We start from the raw sequence: 21,612 nt of genomic DNA on the forward strand, positions 1-21,612 counted from the left end.
ATAAAGTTGCTTTTTTTCCCCCAGGATAAAAATTAAAATAGACACACACACAGAGATTATACTTTTCATATATACGTGATGTGACAGCTACAAAAGTAATTCCAGCATAGATTTATGTATTTTCTGTATTCACATTAAAAGCTATTCAGTTGAATTTTAAAATGCTGAAGGATGTAATACTTTTTCATTTTGAACTTTTAATTGCATTTAGTTACACAAGAAAATTCTATGAAAGTAATTATACATTTCAGTTTTTCTTTGTTACTGAACAAAATGAAATCTGTAAGTCTAGAAATATGTTATCAATAAAACACAAATTACTAAAATTACTTAAGCAGTTCAGTCACAGGACAGACTTTTTAATGTTTAGAAGAAACTTCATCTAGGTTATATTTTTGTTGTCTCAACATTTATTTGGAAAATATAGTAGAATGAGAAGCTCTCTAATTGGTATAGTATTTTTGTATATATATACAAATATATAGTATAGTATACTATACTATTAGGATAGTATAATACTATCCTAATAGTATAGTATTATATTTTTGTTGTCTCAACATTTATTTGGAAAATATAGTAGAATGAGAAGCTCTCCTTTTAACAGTTTTGATCACAAAGTATAAAGTGTTTGCTGAAACACAATTGATTCCCATTAGCTGTCTCACTAGTGTCTGGGGCTTAGGGTTGTTTTACGTTATCCTAGGATCCTGGGAGTTTTCCATACCTGCAGTCTATGTTTTTGTTGGCTAACTTTCTACAGAGGGGCAGCTATCATGAATTATTTCAGCATAGTCTGCTTAGGGTTTCCTTAGTATTGATGGGTTTTGTTTCTTTCTTTTTTTTTTTTTCCTTTACCTACAACACCTAGACTACCAGTCTTATTGACAGGGTAATAAAGGTAAAGCTCATCAGGAGAGCTATTTCTCCATTTTACTATCAGGACAGATAACTTTTTATGAAGAAGGGACTGAATAAGACCAAGCATGGGGTCACAGTTAACCAAAAATCTGTGGACTGAATCTAGTCTCTGGTTAGGAGCTGCTAGCCCACCATTTGGTTCTTCCATCTCCAAAAGGCTCAGTTTCTCTCTTCCTATAACATTTACCATGCCTCTTATAGTATTCTAGAGACTCTCTGAGAATACTAGACAGGATGACTGCAATTTGAATTTTTAGAACTATGTCGTTTGTTACGTGGTGTTGTTTACCTGCCTGATTCACTTCATGTATACAGAATCTTCTGTTGCTTGGGTGCAACTTGCCACAGCTCTGTATATGACTTCTGTCTGTAGAGCTCTGGACTCCCACTGTTCCAATGGAAATTTTTTGTTAAAAAACAAACAAATCATCTTACACTGGTAAGATATTTTATCTGAATGTGTAGCAGTTCATTTATTATTAAAAAAACTGTTTAAATAAAAAAAAAAACCCTTCTTACTAGTGAGAAGTTTTCCCTGAATATATAGCCTTTCTGAAAGCTTTTACAATATTACACATTGCTGCTTCCCATACAGCCTCCCACAAAATGTAGTTATTTAGTGTTATTTAGTCATAGCTTATAGCTCATTAGTAGTACAAATTTCTCGTCCTACCACAGACCTATTGTGTAGGAGTTTCCATATATAGAGCCTGAAAATCTGTTTTTTAAACAAATATCTCTGGTCAGTTTCATGCACACACTATTTTGAAATTCTTTTGAGAACCACTGACTTAGGTTAAGTATCAACCTTTTTGATCCTCAAATAGGAAAATAAAATTCTAAGATGACTTTTTGGAGTATGCCTGGGCCAGGTAAGAATTTCATACTCCACAACAGATCGTGCAGTAAGTTCAGCAGAGACATTGCTAAACGATGTCCTGCAACTTCCACTGAAAAGAGAATGGTGGCTTATTGCTGACACCTCACAGAGACAAAATTCTTTGAGTGGCACGTAATCAAGATTTGTCACTGTTTTCATAAAGAACTGTTTTATTTCTCTGTTATAATCATTTTTTAGTTGAAGCCAAATATTTATTGAAGTGCTTAGGAATTTCAAGCACAAGATATGTGCAGCCTCTGGGGAAATCCAACAAGTGGCATTTTTTGTTACCTGGATGTAGATAATACCTCTTTATATCTCTTCTTTCAGGCAAATCCAGAAAGACTTGGCCTGAGAATTTTATCATCTATATCACATCTGCCATTTGGTGTAGAGCCTAGTAAGAACTAATGCTGCCTCAAAGAAGGCCCCAAGGATAGGACTACAAACATGTAACTAGTAGGAAACAGAGGAATCTTTTATTAAAATGTTAGAGTGGGATTTAAGCTTATTTTGTGCAGTGACAGTGATGACCCAAGATACTTCCTATCTTAAGAGTTCAAAAGTATCCTTTCCTGGACATTAGTATCCTAAAAAAGAAACTGAAAAGAAAATAATTCTTAGTATTTTAGCACACAAAGGAGACTCAGGACTAGTATCATGACTACATTCCCACTAGCTGATAGGTTTTGAAGTGCTATCTTATTCACTTAGAATTACTGAGAGGTATGAACTGAATTCTGTCCCTCTAAAAGTCAGATGTTGAAGCCTTAACCCTGCAGTGTGACTGTTTGGACGTGGGTCTTTAGCAGGCAATTAACTGTAAATAAGGTCATGAGAGAAGGTCCCTAATCTGATTGGATTGGTGGCCTTATAAGTAGAGGAAAGTATAGAGACGCCTACCTATCTCTGTCTGCTCACAAAGAAGAGGTCATGTGAGCACACAGTGAGAAGCTGGCTGTCTTCTGCCCAAGGGGATCCCTCACCAGACACCAATCCCATTGGCACCTTCATCTTGGACTTTGAACCTCTTGAACTGTGAGAAAATAATTTCTGTTGTTTAAGCCATCCAGTCTATGGTATTTTGTTAGGGCAACCAAGCAGACTAAGACACGCAGTAAAAATAAACTGAATCTGTCATGCACAGAAAAGCAGATCTGTCATTTTATATAGACATTGATCAGGAAAACTAGGGCTCTTCTACTGGAAAATCTTAAATAGTTAAGATGAAATTCAGAGATAGGTTCATTTAAAAACAGCAAGGCAACCCTTTGACTTCTTAGAAGTGTTGTCAAGGAAAATACAAGATTTTTTCCCTCTGTTTTGTTTTTAGGTTGACAGTAAATTATCATGTTTTCTTCCTTCTTTTTGCTTTGGCAATAATTTTTGTATTCATAAAGAGTACTGAATCAGATGCTAAACAGTTGAGAGATTATCACTTAAAAGATTTTCTTAGATTTTGCATGTCCATTGCCCTTGTTCTGGCAGGTAGTGAATAAAGGACTGAAACAGGCTGAAAGGATTTACACTAGTACTTTTTCATGATGTTTTCAAGGAGGGTGAAAGAAAATAGATGGGAAAAATTTGCATGTCATTTCATACTGATTTGCATAAAACTGCATGACAAAATTGGACTGAAAGAATTCATATAGTTAGTGAGAGATAATCACCCATGTTTCCTCTAGCTGCGGACAAGCTCGTGGTTTATTTTGCAATCATGTATTTTAAAATGCAAGAAGAAGGGACCAAAAAGGGTTTTTGTGGATTTGACCCAAACTGAGACAAATCATCATTTGGGTATCATCCAACACTGTCAAATCTTAGTTTCATTTGTCATTTACTTAATGTTATAAATGGTTCTTTTTAAAATAAGTTATAATTTTAAAAATGATCAAAATGCCAAAATTTCATGGGATCGATGGAAGCGTTTTTAATTTTTTTTAGTAAGGATTATATGCCAAAGCAGAGACGCCAGCACTGCTTTATCAGTGAATAAAAGAGAAATAATTAATTTTCACCCTGTGTATTATTGTCTTCAAAATAGCTATTTTCTGGCATATATGTATTACTGAACAACTTTTTGCACTCTGCTTATATTATAATTTGCTTTTGATCCCAAGCCCATTTAACTAAAGCAGTCATTGTTAGGGTTAATCAAACACGCTGGTTGTTAGTATCTTTTGCTCTCAAGGCTGATAATATCAGGTTGGGTATATAAGGGACTTGCATAAATTTACGAAAACAAATTACTCACTGGCAAGAGAATTTAACTCAGATATAGTTTGCTATTACTGAATTAACAATGGGCATCAACCAGTGGAGATTAATTTTACCATCTGTGAGTCATATGACCTAAGACATTAAAATTTGGAATCTCGTTTGAATCTTAGATGACTGATGATGATGATGGTAGATTACATTTATTGGCTTCCTGCTGTGTTTCAGGCATTAGGCCATTTTACATGTATTATCAATTCACTTCTCACATTTTATTATTTTGATCAAAGAGCTTAACAGTTTGAAGTTTAGAGTAATTTGCTAAAGAACTTACTTATGAAACCCAGGACAGAGAATTGACTTCAGGGAATATGACTAAAATCCATTTTATAAAGTACTGCACTACATTGTTTCCTTCATGCTGTCAGTTTCCAATTTGCAGATTAGGAAACTGAGGCCCAAATTACTGAACTGATTAAGTAACAACTACTTCATTAAATTGAATGGCTATTATTAACACTGGAAACTGACTTCTAAGTTTAGTTTGCTTTTTGTTACCCTAGCTGCCTTTTCAAGTAACCTTTTGGTCCACCATAGCCATTCTTATTTTCAGAACATTACGTGTTTAAAAGGACTCCTTAAGGAGTATTTACTACTAGCACAATTTAAAAATGTTGAAAAACCAGAACGTACTGACTGGTGTCATCTTCCCAAGAATTCAGTAATAACTTAAGTGAAATCAGGTTTATTTCACATACTGATATATAGTATATTTAGCTTAATTTCCATTTTACTTTTATTCATTCTTGATATTGCCATATAAGAGGTATAGAAACACTATATTAAACAAAATATATAATTTTTTATTTTCAAGTATGTTACTTGAAATTAAGAACATAGTATCATTCATATATATTGTTTTTTCATATTATGCTATGCTATTTTTCTTCTACATAAAATTGGGCTTTAAGTCATGAGTCATGGTAATGAATTTTGTTATAACCTTATTTTTATGAACCTTTTTTTATTGAATCACTTTTTATTTTATGTTGGTTCATATGCTCTATGAAATATTCAATGGGGCCAGGTGCGGTGGCTCATGCCTGTAATCCCAGCACTTTGGGAGGCCAAACTGGCCGGATCACTTGAGGTCAGGAGTTTGAGACCAGCCTGGCCAACGTGGTGAAACCCTATCTCTACTAAAAATACAAAAATTAGCCAGGCATGGTGGTGCACACCTGTAATCCCAGCTACTCGCGAGGCTGAGGCAGGATAATTGCTTGAACCCAGGAGGCGGAGGTTGCAGTGAGCCGAGATCACGCCACTGCAGTCCAGCCTGGGTGAAAAGCGTGAAACTTTGTCTCAAAAACAAAAGAAAAAGAAAAGAAATATTCAATGGATTAGACAACTAAAAAACATTTATATTAATGGTTTCTCAAAATATTTGTTCCTTTGGAAGAATTGATCGGTATCCATTATCAAAGCCTGCACACATTTTTTTCTTGACTATTCACCTGATCTGAAAATGCATTGCCCTTATAAATACAAGTTAAATATATATTTTAGAATAAATTATCCTGAGTTACTGATACGTCCCTCACTCATGAGAATTAGTAAAAAATCAGAGAGGAAAATAAATAAATGAACATCATGCTTTAGCTTTCAGGGAATTCATTATTCAATATTCCCTCTTTCAAAGGATTTTGAAAGTATATGCATCTGTTAGATACAAATTTTTCAGACCAGCTTAAAATCGCAGACCTAAGGTTAATTTTAGGTGAATTAAGTCATTGCTTCAAGGGCCCCATAAATGAAAGCTAACTATCTAAGGTCAGTCCTTAAGACTTTTGCAATACTTACTCATTGGTATTCTTGTGCTTACTCTTATAGCTTTTGGTGTGTGCCAGTAATCTCTTTGTTGCACATTAGTAGACAAAATGTATTCTTGTAGTTTGTGTAGCTGTAATTTGTGTAATTTGTAAGCTGCTTGAGAACATAGGTATTTTTTCCTATAACTGCTGGATTTCTGTTGCCTGAATTGGTGCCTGATACATACTAATTGATCAATTAAAAATTTGCAAACAAATTCAAGCTAAGTAAATCCTGAAGGCTCGTAGGGTATCTGGTTTTGATGTGATTTTGAAGACACACACAAAAAAAGAAGTACGAAAGTCAAATGTTAGTATACCTTCCTGAATATTATATTTTAAAACTATCAGTTCAACACACTAAGTTCACTTTTGAAAAGGAAATGAATTTCTGAATGCTGTTTGTTTAGAAGATAGAAACAGCTTCTCGGCCTTTTGGCTAAGATCAAGTGAACAAGATACAAAGTTTGTTGAAGTGGAAACTATGAAATGATTTGTTTGATTACATTTGATCAATTACACTATTGTACATCATACTATCTTACTTGATTTTTAGTGAAGTATCTTGAAGAATATCCTCTTAATCCTATTTTAAAAATAATTGAGGTTAAGTAGTTTCTTCATAATAACACAGTTAGTAGGTGGCAAATTCAGGACTGTCTCCAAAGCCTTTCCTCTCTCCTGCCTTATGTATACAAGAAATAAGCTACAAGTGTTATAGATCAGTTTCATGAAATAAGTCTCTAAGGACAAAGTGTGATTTATTTTAACCTAGCTGCATTTTTAAATTGAAAAGAAATACATAGGTTTCTTGTTATTGTGACAGGAAACACAAAATGCATTACATGATATGATGTTTTTCTCACACATCTGAGAAAGTATTGAAGGGTTCTGAGCAAAGTAATGATAGGATAGTTTTGACAGTATTCATCTGAATGACAGATCAACTCTAGGGTAGAGTCAGGGAGAATAAAGGAGGCTATTGCAATCATCTAGGCAAGAGATGATGAGTGGCTGGATCAGACAAATCTTTGGGCCTTATATTTTAGCCTCCTTTGCTAGTTCTTCCTGGTAGCGGTGAAAAGTGGTTGAATTTGGAATGGATTTTGAAAGTAGAGCCAACAGTATTTTCTGAATGATTGGATGTGTGGAGAGGGAGGGAGGGAGGGAGGAGAGAAGGAGGGAATAAAGGCAAGGAAAAGAGTGAAAGAAAAGTAAGGAGAGAGACACAAAGGTGATTCCAGGATTTTTGCCTAAACAACTGGAAAAATTAAGTTACTCTCCTGAGTTAGGGGAGAATGGGACAGAAGCAGGTGCTGGGATAGAAAGGGATATCAGGAGTTTCGTTTTAGCTGTTATCAGACTTCCAGTATATCAGATTAGATACTAATGTGAGAATCAATATAGACATAATTAAAGCCATGAAACTGGATGACAACACCTGGGAAGGCTGAGTAAAGAGAAGAGGCCTAAGCCTGTTGAGCTCTGAGATACTCCAGAGTCTAGAAAGAAGGAAAGGAACAGCCTTCTCCTTCCGGAGGAGGAAGAGCCAATGAGGTAGAATCATCCTCAAGACTGGGGTCCTGGAAGTCAAGTGAAGAAAATATTAAAGAGAATGAGTGGTCAGATGAAGCAGATTTTTCAGGTAGATTAAGGCCAGGAACATTGAGATATGACCATAGGATTTGGTAATGGGGGAGTCCATTGATGACCTTGACAAAAGATTGATCAGAGAAGATACTGTTAATGAAAATAAACAGAAGAGATTATAAATCACTCACCTAGAAGACGTCTGAAGTTATTCTCTAAATTTGTGATCTTCAGAGAGGCAAACTATTTTGCAGTTGTTACGTAAATTTGGCCATATTATCCTGTACTGTTAAACTCAGATATGTTAGTCAGTGATGTAAATATGGATGTTAATTACTTTAACTGTCAACATTTAATTAAAGTTTTTACAAAGTTTTACTTGACGTTCCTCCTGTGTTTTGGTAAGTTGTTACTATATGGTGGAAAGGGCATACATACCTATACAAACAGTCCTAGGTTTCAGTCCAAACTTCATCAGTTACTAGTTGTGCAATCTTGAACAAGTTAGGTAAATTTTTCTATGTCTCAGTTTCCTCATTTGGAAGATGACAGGTAATAACTACTTTATGTGATTGTCAATCAACAGTGGACTGGATTAAAAAAATGTGGTACATATACACCATGGAATAGTACACAGCCATAGAAAATGAAATGATGTCCTTTGTAGCAACATGAATGCAGCAAGAGGGCATTACCCTAAGCAAATTAATGCAGTAACAGAAAACCAAGTACCACATCTTCTTAACTTGTAAGTAGTAGCTAAACATTGAGTACACATGGACAGAGAGGGGAACAGTAGACCCTGGGGCTTACTTGAGGTTGGAGGGTGGGAGGAAAGTGAGGATTGAAAAACTACCTATCAGGTACTTTACTCACTACCTGGGAGACAAAATCATTTGTACATCAAATTCCGGCGACATGCAATTTCCCATGTAACAAATTTGCACATGTACCCCCTGAAAAAGTTTGAAAAAGAGAAAAAAAAAGATACCTTCAGAAAACTATCTGAAGCATGTGATACAATTATACATCATAAATGATGTAAAAGTTGAGGCGTTGATTTATACTCCAAGGTGTTATTTTTTCTCCAGTTTTTTTTATATAAATAGAAAATAGGACATTTATTTAAAACAACTGCATAGTCACTGATATTCGTAAGAGAGATTATCAGCAGAAATGATCATGGGAATCAATTTAGAAGCCAAATAATCTAGATGGAGATTTGTGTTGGATTTTCTATAATCAACTGTTATCAACTATATACTACTCAATAGGGTGAAAACAATTTTAATAATTTTGTTTTGAAAAAATTTAAATGCTATAATGAATTATGTGCATTTATAAAGCTGACTCCGTATTTTAAAAACTTTGATAATGTGGAAAGGAGTGATTAGACATTTGGTCATTTCTAACTTATTTTAAAGGATGAAAAATCATAAAAATGTTTTGCTATATTTTGTACTTTTGCAATACCTCTACAGGAATCATATTTTATGTGTGTATGTTTGTGATAAATCCTTTAACAAGTTATATTAAGTTTGCTTTTGATACTTAGTTGCCACCTAGAGTTTAAAATAGTATCATCAACCAACATTGTCATCTATTTGCATTTATCTAATAATTATTTAAAATAATTGGAACTTAGTAGAAAGTAATAAAAAATTAGTAAAAATCTAATTAGATTTTTCTATTGTTTATCTTCATGACTTAAAACTACAAAATAATTATGAGGCCTTCTCAGACTGTAATTTCTGTTTGTCTTCTTTTATAGAGCTACATTCATGGGAGCAGCCAGGCTCAGTTTGTGGCAGAATCACACATTATTCTGGTACTGAGTATCCTTTTAAGATACCGACGAATTGAAAAGGGCAAACTAAAGGTACATGTTTTTAAATTGATATTTTTCCTGGCAGTAAATATCAAGACTTTTAAGAGACATTAAATTTTAGGCTGTACTATATGACTAATTTTTATTTTTTATGCTAATTATTTCCTATTACAGTATAATTTGTTGCTATTCAGTATCATTAACAGATCATAATTTTTTTTTACTGAGTGTTGAATTTCAGAGTATTACTTTTACTCTACATTGATGATCTCTGGCTAGATTTTTTCAAGTTTATATGGCTTTTCCGTATAGCATCCTAATGGCGAGAAAAAAGTGCCTTATGATGTAAATAGCAGCTTAAAAAAGGTATTATCGTACTGCTCCCCTTAAATATATGGTATGTCAGAAGAAGGAGATTTAGAGTGGTTCAACATACCTTTTTGGAACGTATCAGAGTGAGTCAGACTAAGTGTTGTGAATCAGATCATACAATGTAATTTATGATTTGGAGTTAGAAGGATGAAGAATGTAACAGGATAAAAAATAGTAGCAGGGTAAGAAAAAGGTAAGGTTAAGCATCTGATGTGAATATTCTTAGAATGAAATAAAATTAGTTTGGACACTGTTTTGGGGGAACATTGATTCTCATTATGAGAATTTAACGTGTGCCTCTAGTATTCTTTATAAAATTTGATTACTAATATCCTGGTTACTAAGATTCATTTTCAAATGTGTAGTCTAGACCAAATTGTCCAGTACTGTATATAACCAAAGGTGTAAATCTTTAAGTATCTTTGAATTCATCTAGGCCAAACCTCATTTTATATGTAGGAAAACTAGAGCCCACAAAGGGCTTATGTTAGGGAGGCCCACTTGAGCTAGAATTAGAATTCAGTTGTCTTTTTCATGGTCTATCTTGTGTTCAAGTACTTCAGTTTTATGTACAATACTTTATTATGGTGTGTGACATATAATTTCACCAATGAATGTTAGTCATGCCTATTATTTTTAATCTGGAGGAAAAATACTATCTTTTTAACAACATTGAAGTTTTTGGATTTTATTACTTTGTTGTGTCATAACAATGCATTTTTAAAAATCTACCGGCAAAGACTTATTTGACCCCTTCAGTTTATTCAAGCAACCTATTTTATTTGCTTACTGTGTTTTAGGCACTGCATCAAGTGGTGGTATATAGTGATTACGGTATGGTGGGGAAAAGGGATGGAAAATGTTTGAAGCACTTGGAATTCTCAAGAAGCTCAAAGACTTCCTCATTTGTAAAATCAGGATTAGCAATACTGACCACACGGGATTTCTGTGTGAAGAAATGAGATAGCACACATTAAGCATCCAATAATCACAAAAGGCTAGTTGGTGTATTCCTCTGTTTTCCCTTCTTTCTTACTCAGAACTTTGGTGGCCACAGATAATAAGCATAAATACATATATATGGGTTGATTCCTTAGTGATATGGTTTGGCTCTATGTCCCCACCTAAATCTCACCTTGAATTGTAATAATCCCCACTTGTCATGGGAGGGATCCAGTGGGAGGTAATTGAATTTTGGGGGTGGGTTTTTCCCATGATGTTCTCGTGATAATGAGTAAGTCTCATGAGATCTGATGGTATTATAAAGGGGCATTCCCCTGCACATGCTGTCTCTTACCTGCTGCCATCTAAGATGTGCCTTTCACCATGATTGTGAGGCTTCTGCAGCCATATGGAACCGTGAGTCCGTTAAACCTTTGTTTCCTTATAAATTACCCAAGCTCATGTATATCTTTATTAGCAGCATGAGAACAAATACACCTAGCTTTTGACAAAGGTGTAGATGACCAGGAAAAAAAAAATCATCTTCTAATAAAATTTATCGAAATTCTAAAACTTGAACTGTAAACATTGAAATGACTTAATTTTTCTAGAGCAACATTTTTGAACCCGTTAAATTGTATAACTTATAAGATAATAAAAAGGCATTGTTTTTCAAGCTTTAATGAAAATGAAGGAATGAAGTTGAGAAGAACAAGATTACAAATCGCGTTTATATTGCAGGAGAACGAAAAGATATCTTGCTGAAACTCATTGAACAACACTGACCATCTTCTTCCTATGTCTCCATTCTCAACATTTTTATTTCTTCCACCCTTGCTGATGCATGCTTGGATACATACATGAAATTGGGCATATCTGCAGCCCATTTCTTGCTTACATTTACTTACTTGCCTGTATGCTTTATGGTTTCAAAATTAAGAAACTACTGTGAGGAGTACTTGTTTGGCTCTAGTTTGTCTCATAGACTGGAATTGGAAATACAAATTTTGTTGTATTTTTCAACAAATGCTCAGTTTCTGCACACCTGCTTTAATATGGTAAGAGATTAATGCTTTCTGCACATCAGAGGTGCCTTCGGTGAGAAAAGGAAGTCTTTGTGTATATGTTTATAGACATATTTACTCCTCTCTATTAAAAAATAAGGGCAAAGCTGTATTTACTCTCGACTTACTATTTAAAGATATTCAGGAAGCAAAACATGTTAACATTAAAGCAAATGGATAGAAACATAAAGCATTTGTTGCAGGTAAGTTTTTAACTCATTTATTTAAATATTATAGCTTCTTTTTGTTTTTGTTTTTTCCTAACTTGTTTCAATCCATGATGTAGCATCTTAGCAGTATACTTTATCTGGATAAAGTGATGACTTTATCGAAACACATCAGGAATACCGAGCTGAAGGGTGAAAAGCTGTGTTGAGATCATCATTTTATTGTATGGCAGGAATTCTCCAAGGTTTAATTTCATGGATCATTGACATCAAGCTGAGATTTAGGATTCAAAGAAATTTCACAAGCAGTATGAATTTTTTCATATAGATCTTAGCAGTGATACATAAAAGAATTAAAAGTCTCTATTCTCTTTATGCTAATAGTCATTATTTGTTGCTTCATTTTTCCTGTGTTTTTTATTTTAGACATATCTATTACTAAGAAAGAGAAAAATTCTTTTAAAATGGTGGAGTCATTATCAGTAAAACTTTAAAAGAAGTCCAGGCACAGTGGTTCATGCCTGCAATCCCAGCACTTTTCGCAGGCTGATCACTTTAGTTGAGGAGTTTGAGACCAGCCTGGGCAACAGTAGGGGGAATCCTGTCTCTACAAAAAATTACAAAATTAGCCAGATGTGATGGCATACACCTGTGGTTCTAGCTGCTTGGGAGGCGGAGGCAGGAGGATCACTTGAGCCCGGGAGGTCAAGGCTGCAGTGAGCTGTGATCACACACTACACTTGAATCTGGGCGACAGAGTGAGACCCCGTCTCCAAAAAAAAGAGAAGTTATTTTTCAATAATTTCTGATTCTAGTTTCATTTGACAGTCTACTGCTACTTTTTGAACAATCCATATTTTCTTTGTAATTTGTGTATTTTGTTTTCTTCTGGCACAAAATTACAAATACCAGATGATTACTTTTCATTTATCTGTAGAGAGAACATTTCTATCTTTTGGATTTCTCGTCCCAATTTAGTAAGTCAGATTATCAGATGCAGTTGCTATATACAAAGTTTTGCTGAAAAAATCCATAAGAGAAAACAGATGGAGCATTTTGTATCATAGGTTATAGATTTATATTTACTAAGAATAAAAATATCTCCATATCAGTAGTGTTTTATTTTTTCAGTACCTTATTTAAGAAAACAATCCTAAGTAGTCTTTGAGAGAAAACTATATGAAAAAATAAGAAACATTATATTTTAATATGGAATATATGTAAACCATCTAAAAATAACTTACATAGGGCTTTATAGTTTGGCAAGTAAAAATTCATTTTTATTTCATTTATTTTTCCTTTTTTTAATGCTTTCACCATCTAATGCAAATGTGAATGAGATACTTGCTGTTTACAGAAAGGTAGGATGACAGAAAAATACCTATAATACAGTGAGACAAATGTATGCGAAGGCAAAGGAAGTAGCAAGAGAGGAACTAACTCCCTGTCTAGAGAATTGGCACTGACTTTTCAGCTGGATATTGAAGTATAAAAAGGAGTTTCAGAGACAGAGAAATGAGTAAGGAGCCTATTTTGGTAGAAGATACAACAGGTACACAATCAAAATGACAGCAATATTCTTTATTGCAGGAAGATAAATTCATCAAGGCTGGGATACAAATTTTGAGGAGATTGGTGAAAGTTTGGTTAGGCTGGATAATGAAAACCTTGCTGAGAAATTTGAATCTTAGCTACAGGTAGTAGATGCAGTGCAATTAATATGCCAATTTTACATATTTGGCATTGGGTAACTTACGAATTCTTTTTGAAGTATTACGAGGTTGAGCCCCACATGTCTTCTTGATAAATTTGGCTGTGGAAAGGGAAATAGTAGCGTCATGCCTGTTTAGGGAACAGAAAGCCAATGGAGGCGTGCTCCTGTAATAATATTAAGGATAGTGTAGAGAAGGTAGAGCAAAGGAAGCAGGAGTCGCTGGCAGTCGTTCTGGCTGCTGGCAGTGGTTCATCCTCCAGCATGAACCTAAGTAAGGGAATGGAGAGTGACTCAGCTGCTGTTTTAGAGGAAGAAGAAACAAAATTGATAATAAATGTCACAAGTAAGGTTCAAGAACAGGAATCAGAGATGATTCTGAAGTTCAGCTATGTGTTGTAGGATAGAAATATGGAGGAAAACAAGGTTTGGAGGGGAATGTTTAGCCCAAAAAGTTCCTAAGATTGATTAGGCCTCATAATTGGTTGATGAGAAAGGGATTAATTTGTTTAAATTGCTTAAGATCATAAAGCTAATCAGCTGAAGAGTCAAGAACTTAAAACTTTTAACCCATTGTTTTTCTACATAGTAATATTTTGCCAATAAATCAAAACCTCTGTGGTGAATAGGCCAGTAATGTTCTCACCAAATTATATATTGTGTGTATTTGTTGTAAATATCTGAAAAGATCATCATAATAAAGATAAAGTGGATATGTTGATTTATTTTTTATTTTTATTTTTTGAGACGGAGTCTCACTTGGTCGCCCAGGCTGGAGTGCAGTGGCGCGATCTCCGCTCACTGCAAGCTCTGCCTTCCGGGTTCACGCCATTCTCCTGCCAGAGCCTCCCAAGTAGCTGGGACTACAGGTGCATGCTGCCACACCCGGCTAATGTTTTTTTTGTTTGTTTGTTTGTTTGTTTTTTTTTTGTATTTTTAGTAGAGACAGGGTTTCACTGTGTTAGCCAGGATGGTCTCGATCTCCTGACCTCGTGATCCGCCCACCTCAGCCTCCCAAAGTGCTGGGATTACAGGCATGAGCCACCATGCCCGGCGATATTTCTTTAGTTATTCTATCATATTTTTGTACAGAACACAATATCCTCTTGCAGTATAAAAACAAATGTGTGTGGGGATATGTAAATATAAATACACACATACACGCAGGTGTATGTGCTATGTGCTGAGATACAAGAGTCACAAAACCTGACAAGATGTCTGATGGTGTGGCATTTACAGTCTAAAGGAAGAGGAAGACACACAACAAATGACAGTGCAAATAATTCTTCATTTACAATTATGTTCTTAAAAAGTTTGCAAATGTCCAAAATTCAGTAGACTCAGGCTTGAGGCACATGGATCTTAAGTGGAATATCATGAAGTGAAAATATGCAGTTTTTGAAACCATAATTGGAAGAATTAGTATGTATATGAAATATATGAAATTGTGTTTAAAACTCTTTATATAATTTCCCAGAGTAGAGAATTTGAACTGTGGTATCAAATAATAAAATTAAGGTAGGATATGTTTTTGATTATAGAATGTTCTTGAAATTCAAAACCTCATGTATGATTTTAATGAGATAATCTGAAATCTGCTTTTCTTACTAAACACACTTATAAATATGGCACAATAAAACAAACATGTAATTACAAGTAGTGGTTTTCTAAAATAAAAAGGCACCTTCATTTCACATTTAGAGAAATGTTTGTAGATATGTATGATTTTATTGTCCTAACTAATCTGCCTTTTTTTCTATCAGTCAGTAGTCAGTCCAGGAGGGGCAGAACTATGTCATTTAAAATTTTATTTAAAATTTCAACCAGATCAAATTAGTTTCCGTAGACAGTAATGTTCCCACTGAATTCACCAAGATATGGTCTCTCTGTATGAGTGGATATAGAACACGTGAGTTCTAGGATAAGCTTTAATGTCAACTATATAATCTCTGACCTAAGTTAGAGGATCTCAAGAAAATGACATGAAATAAATATTAGTTGGAAGTAAAATTATTTATATAAAAGTAAAAGTTATACTAGCAATTTAAAATTTTTATTCTTATAAAGATCACATTGCATTTTCTGTGAGCAAAACATTTTTTCCATTTATTATGAAAGAATATGATTTTATTCGCATCTGTTTCTAGTCTATTATAGAGAGCAAACATTTATTTTAATGTGTTATATCCAAGGAGAAACATACTGTAGAAAAAAATTAATAATACATGCAGTTGAAAATTTTAGATTTAGAATTCTTTAAGTCTTCTATAATGTGCTAACATTTTTTTCAATGTCTATTTACATTTATCTTTAAATTGAAAACATCTTGATTCCGTTCCTAGGAGCAACAGTAAACTTACCATATGCAATTGAGAAGGGATTATAATGTTTTGTAAATATATTCGTTACTAAGTTCCGTAGAATGCTTAGTGCCTCTGGATATTGTATGTAATTTACACAAATAGCAGCTTTTTTATGCGGGATCATGTCAGTATTTTGACTAAGCAGTAGGAAAATGATCAACAGGATCAGCAAAGAAACTGGAGTGTGCACAGTAGTTTAAATATATATTGCCATGATAGTAATCAATAAAAATGTGCAAAGTAATACAAAAACTAGGCCAAAGTATGTGTGTATAGGATAAAAGGTAGAGGTCCATCTGTTATTTTCTTTTAATGTTGGGATATTCCAATAAGGCAAAGCTAGATGGCTACACCCATCAATTTAATGACCAAAAAAGAACATAACATTCTTTTTGGTCAGAAGTAGAATCTTTTCAGATTTGGAGGGTCTTTCATTAATCATTCAGCCTTCCACTCAGTGAAAGAAATGCCACGTAAGAACACTGAGAGATGATCATCTAGCTTCTTCCTCTATATAAAAATTAAGATTTTTATGTTACAAATGTAATTTTCCCTAAATGATAAGTATTATTCAGTCTCTTTCAGCCAAAAATGTTTCAGTTACTACAATGAAATTTAAGCTAAACGATTCTCAACTCTTAAAGGCCTTGAGTGAGTTAAAAAATGTATCTTTAAATAATAGAGAGGGAGGGTTAGCGAGCTTAAAGCCATTTTAGTATAATTCATATGTCTTAATTACACCCATCAGGTTTTTAAACGGCTCACTGCTCTTTTCTTGTTAAAGCTTAGAAAACTCACTTTTGCAAGCAACATTCTGAGAAAGAGATCATACTTACTTACTGACCCTGCTGATTTCTAACAAAACATTTTATCTTGAGGTTGTATATAACCTATGTCTAGTAATCCCTTTGCTTTAAAATTCCCACTTTAAGATTGTGTGCACAAATTTTTACTAAATTCTTGCATTTTTAAAAATTGTCAAGTAAGAATAAAGCTAAATTCTAGTGAGACATAATGGTATACAGTTTTTTTGACATCACCTTAAAATCTTTACAGCAGGGTTTGGCAAACTAGGACCAGTTCAGGCCCAATCCAACCTGCCTGCTATTTTTGTAAATAAAGTTTTATTGGAACACAGAAACACCCATTCGTTTATGTATTGCCTGTGACTACTTTTGCACTACAACGAGTTGAGTAATAGCAACAGACTCCGTATGACTTGCATAGCTGGAAAATATTTGTGACTCTTTCCTGAAAAAGTATGGCAACTTCTGCTCTATAGGGTGTGGTCAATAAAGAAAACAAAAATCCACACTTTTATTAACTCACCCATGAACAGTTACTGTTTTTATCTTTCATTCCCTGCAATCATTTCTTTGCATTTGTTTTAAAGGAGTCAGGTTTGATATATACTTTTATACATATTATACAAACATATACATCTTTTTTCACTTGGTATGGTGACAAAATTACTATTAATATATCTTGCTTTTTTTTTTCTTTCTTTCTTTCTTTTTTTTTTTTTTTGAGAGGGAGTCTCACTCTGTTGCCCAGGCTGGAGTGCAGTGGTGCAATCTCGGCTCACTGCAACCTCTGCCTCCCAGGTTCAAGCAACTCCTCTGCCTCAGCCTCCTGAGCAGCTGGCACTACAGGCACGTGCCACCATCCCTGGCTAATTTTTGTATTCTTAGTAGAGACGGGGTTTCACCATATTGGCCAGGCTGGTCTTGAACTCCTGACCTTGTGATCCGCCTGCCTCGGCTTCCCAAAATGCTGGGATTACAGGCGTGAGCCACTGCACCTGGCCTCTTGCTTTGTTATTAAGAATTTTTGTCAATTTCATTTTATATGGCTAGTTAACCTATCACAAAAATATCCCATATGTTATAGTTGGACATTTGCATTTTAATTTTTCACTATATAAATTATTCTAAAATAGATTTTTGTATGTATATTAAGTTTTTTCAGTATTTTATATTTTGCCTTATTTATTTGGGAATAGCTTTATAGGAGTGTAGTTCATGAGCATACTTCTGGCACATATAATTAATGATAATTGATGATTTGCTGAGGTTTTTGACATGCTGAAATCTTAAAATTTTCATGTTAGACTTGGGGTTTCTGTTTCCTTTCTGCCCTGTTCATAGGGAGTCTGCATATTTTTTTAACTCATATAATTTGAAAAATGCTATATTGTTACTGCATTTGCTCCCAACAAAAATAGTAAATTATAAAAATGATTTAAAGCAGTGTGAAACATAAGTGATATAAAGGTAAAATCATAGACATCTTTGAAATGGCAATTTTGTGAGTTATTGCAGACTTATTTGTAAAATCTGGAATATGTTTATGGAGTAGTAAAATGTATTTGAATGCTCTGTGCTTTATGAAAAAGATTTTTATGCTTAGCCTAAAGATATTTCATGCTGAAACTGGGCTAGCAATTATGTTCTTTGCCCAATGCTTGTTATCATTTTCATCTAATCCTGATAGCATCTTACTTCATTACCTTTGTGCTTTTTTGCTTTGCATCTTTCACTCTTTAGTTTTGTGACTTTGAGCAAGTTGTTTAAACTTCTCTGGGCTTCAGTTTCCTTATTTGTAAACAGATGGTAATGTCTACATCAGAGAGTTATTGGTACTGGGTAAGATAGTGAATAAAACAAAGTTCCTGCCCTTTTGGAGCTAAAATTGTAGTGCTAGAACAAAGACAATAAGTACATTGTAAAACGTATACAATCTGAAATTTCTTTAAAAAACAATGTTATAATTAAAAAAATCAGAATAAAGGTGAGAGGAGGCTTCTCTGACAAGATTGAATTTGAACAGAGACCCAGTGGAAGTGAGGGAGTAAATTACATGGCCATCCCAGGGAAAAGTACCTCAGGCAGTGGGAATAACAAGTTCAAAGATCTCCTTATTACCTGACTTGCTTTGAAGGTATTAGGAGAAAAGGCTAGAAACCTAGAAGGAGGATTTAATTTCTAAAGCAGGAAACAACCACCAAAACTCATAAAGGAAAAGATGCATAAATTTGGCCACCTTAAAATTAAAGCTTTCTACATGACAGAATAATTTAAAATACAAATATAAAGGAGAATCTGAATGCAATACTTGAGTCAATTCGTATCTAGAAAAAAAAAGTGTTGTCCTCCAAGTTAAGAAAAAGCAACTGTGCTTTTGGAAAAATGGGAGAAAAAAAAAAAAAAAAAACAAGCAGTGTGCCAAAGATTAAACCCAAAAAAGAGGAATGAACATATCAAAAGATGCTCAGAACCAAGTGGTGAGCTATTCATACAACTCTTTCCTTATCAGTTTGATAAAATCAATAATTGGGTAGTATTGTCTTAGTGAAATGTAAGAAAACTTGAACTAACATTGCTCATTTTAGAGAGCAGTATGATTGTACGTAGCGAATTTGAAAATACACTTACCAAACCTCTCAAAAATTCCATTTATGGTTATAGGCCATGGAGAAAATATTGCATATGTACACCAGGAGACCTGTGAAAATATGTTCTTTGCAGGAATGTTTGTAGTAGCAAGCATTTGGAAACAAATGCCATCAGTAAGATAAAGCAATAAAATATGGTATACTCTTACGAAAATGTACGTAATTTTCTGTTACCGCATTGTTTGAATTTAAGCAATTCAAATGAGAAACATGTTACTCATAGTTTTCAACATTGTAACAATACAGAGGGAGAGTAGTAAAAATGATATGAAGATACATTTATAGGGATATGTTATACTTGGGTGACCATAATTAATGCCCTGTAAAATATACTTTTCCCTGAGTTCATGGCTTTGTGTGTGTATAAACCGATAACATATCTTTGTGTACATGTGCATTTATATGTGTATAAAATTTGACCCTAAGAACATACTAATATATTGCTTTACTCCCATTAAAACTGTCATACATTTTATTTTGTAGGCTTTATTTTCCCCGGTAATAGAAATACTGCCATTTCCCCCATGATTCATTAATCGAATGGAAGAAGCTGCTTAGCAGATGAATCATAAAACGAGTGTATGTTTTACTTTTAATGTCTACATAAATTCATCTTAAATGCCATTTATGTTTTGAATATTTAAAAATGTCTTAGTAGCTGGGCGCGGTGGCTCACAACTGTAATCCCAGCACTGTGGGAGACCGAGGCAGGCAGACCACTTGAGGCCAGGAGTTCAAGACCAACCTGGCCAACATGGCGAAACCCCATCTCTACTAAAATACTAAATTTATCCGGGCATGGCGGTGCACTCCTGTGATCTCCCAGCCACTCGAGACACTGAGGCATGAGAACCGCTTGAACCTGGGAGGCAGAGGTTGCAGTGAAGCAAGATCGTGCCACTGCACTGCAGACTGGGCTACAAAGTGAAATTGTGTCTCTAAAAATTAAAAAAAAAAAATTAAAAAGTCATAGTAAAATAATCTGCAATTCTATTTGAATTATTAGATTAAATATGTGTATTTAAATGTGTAGATAAAAATTTATACATGCATATAAAAGATATTGCAGAAAAAATCATTAAAGGGGAAACTTAGTAACTCCTTGTTAAGGATCCATATCAGTCACATCTATCTGCTCTAGAAAACTGAGTTTTAAGCAGTAGAAATCTCCTACATATGAACAGTTATAGTGAAACAAGTTTTTAATTTTTATCATGTTATTAACAATGTCCCATGTCTGTGGATTCGGGGTAATGTATACAAGTAGATGGTCCAAAACACTGTAAGAATAATGGATTTAATTTAAAGTCTACAGACTACCATACTGGTAATACAAAACAGTCATTCTCTTACAATATTCTTTTCAGGCTACTGCCTACACGATTGAAAGGCAGGAATTTCATAAAAATTTCAGTGTTTTTCAAGCTGTGTAGCATGGATCTCTAAAAGTTTAGTGCTAGTCTATGGTATGTGCATGGTGGGAGGGTTGATGTTGTGCAGGGGTGGCAGGGGCTTTTCTCTTGTATATGTTAGGCTCCCAAACATAGGTTTTTCTTTATTTTCCTTTTTTCTAGAAAGGGTTCCAATGCTAAAACAAATACAATAGTTTGAAAAACCGTTTGTATAGAGAGGTCATGGAAGCATAAATGCCTTACTAGAGAAGTCAGGCATTTATCATTATCCAGAAGTTGGATAATATGGTCATGAAGACAGACTCAAATATGAACATTATAATTTATTAATAATTAGAATTTCAATAATATGGTTATAAAAACAAGACTCAGGAAACGTTCTCTGCAGAATTTTCTCTGACCTCCTCCACTTGCTGGTATATTGCCCAATACTATCCTTTGAGCTTTTGTTGATAGAGACATCCTGCACAGGAGATTCATTGATGCTGTTTGTTTATACACAAATAGCAGTAGAAACAAATACAAGGGAATCATAATAAAATTAAGCAAATTGAGGAGGTTCTGGGCTAGAATTGTTTCACTTTTCTCTTCAATTTTTAGTCCATTAATCACTTGGGCAAAATACATAAATACATTTTCAGAATTGATGAGTTCTAAAATCTTAAGAGTCGACAATGTGAAAAATGTTGTAATGACATGGCAAAGAATGTTTTTATGAAGATGAAAATTTCCCATCATTTTCTTAATTCTGGCATTATTCAACATAGCATGAATATATCCATCCTGTTGCAAGCAGGTGTTAAAAACAAGTAATTTTGTGATCTCA

The 21,612-nt window shown here is 34.1% G+C and overlaps 1 protein-coding gene across 2 annotated transcripts in view; it reads left to right on the forward strand.

Annotated features, from left to right (window-relative positions):
- Positions 1–21,612, forward strand: part of TUSC3 (tumor suppressor candidate 3) — a 219,867-nt gene that overhangs the window by 175,910 nt on the left and 22,345 nt on the right. For both annotated transcript variants that reach the window (XM_034965678.3, XM_034965679.3), the window contains exon 7: positions 9,245–9,308. In XM_034965678.3, the coding sequence (XP_034821569.1) occupies positions 9,245–9,308 (64 nt within the window). The remainder of the gene's footprint in view (positions 1–9,244; positions 9,309–21,612) is intronic.

Source organism: Pan paniscus, chromosome 7 (assembly GCF_029289425.2).
Source record: "Pan paniscus chromosome 7, NHGRI_mPanPan1-v2.0_pri, whole genome shotgun sequence".
NCBI classification, from domain to species: domain Eukaryota; kingdom Metazoa; phylum Chordata; class Mammalia; order Primates; family Hominidae; genus Pan; species Pan paniscus.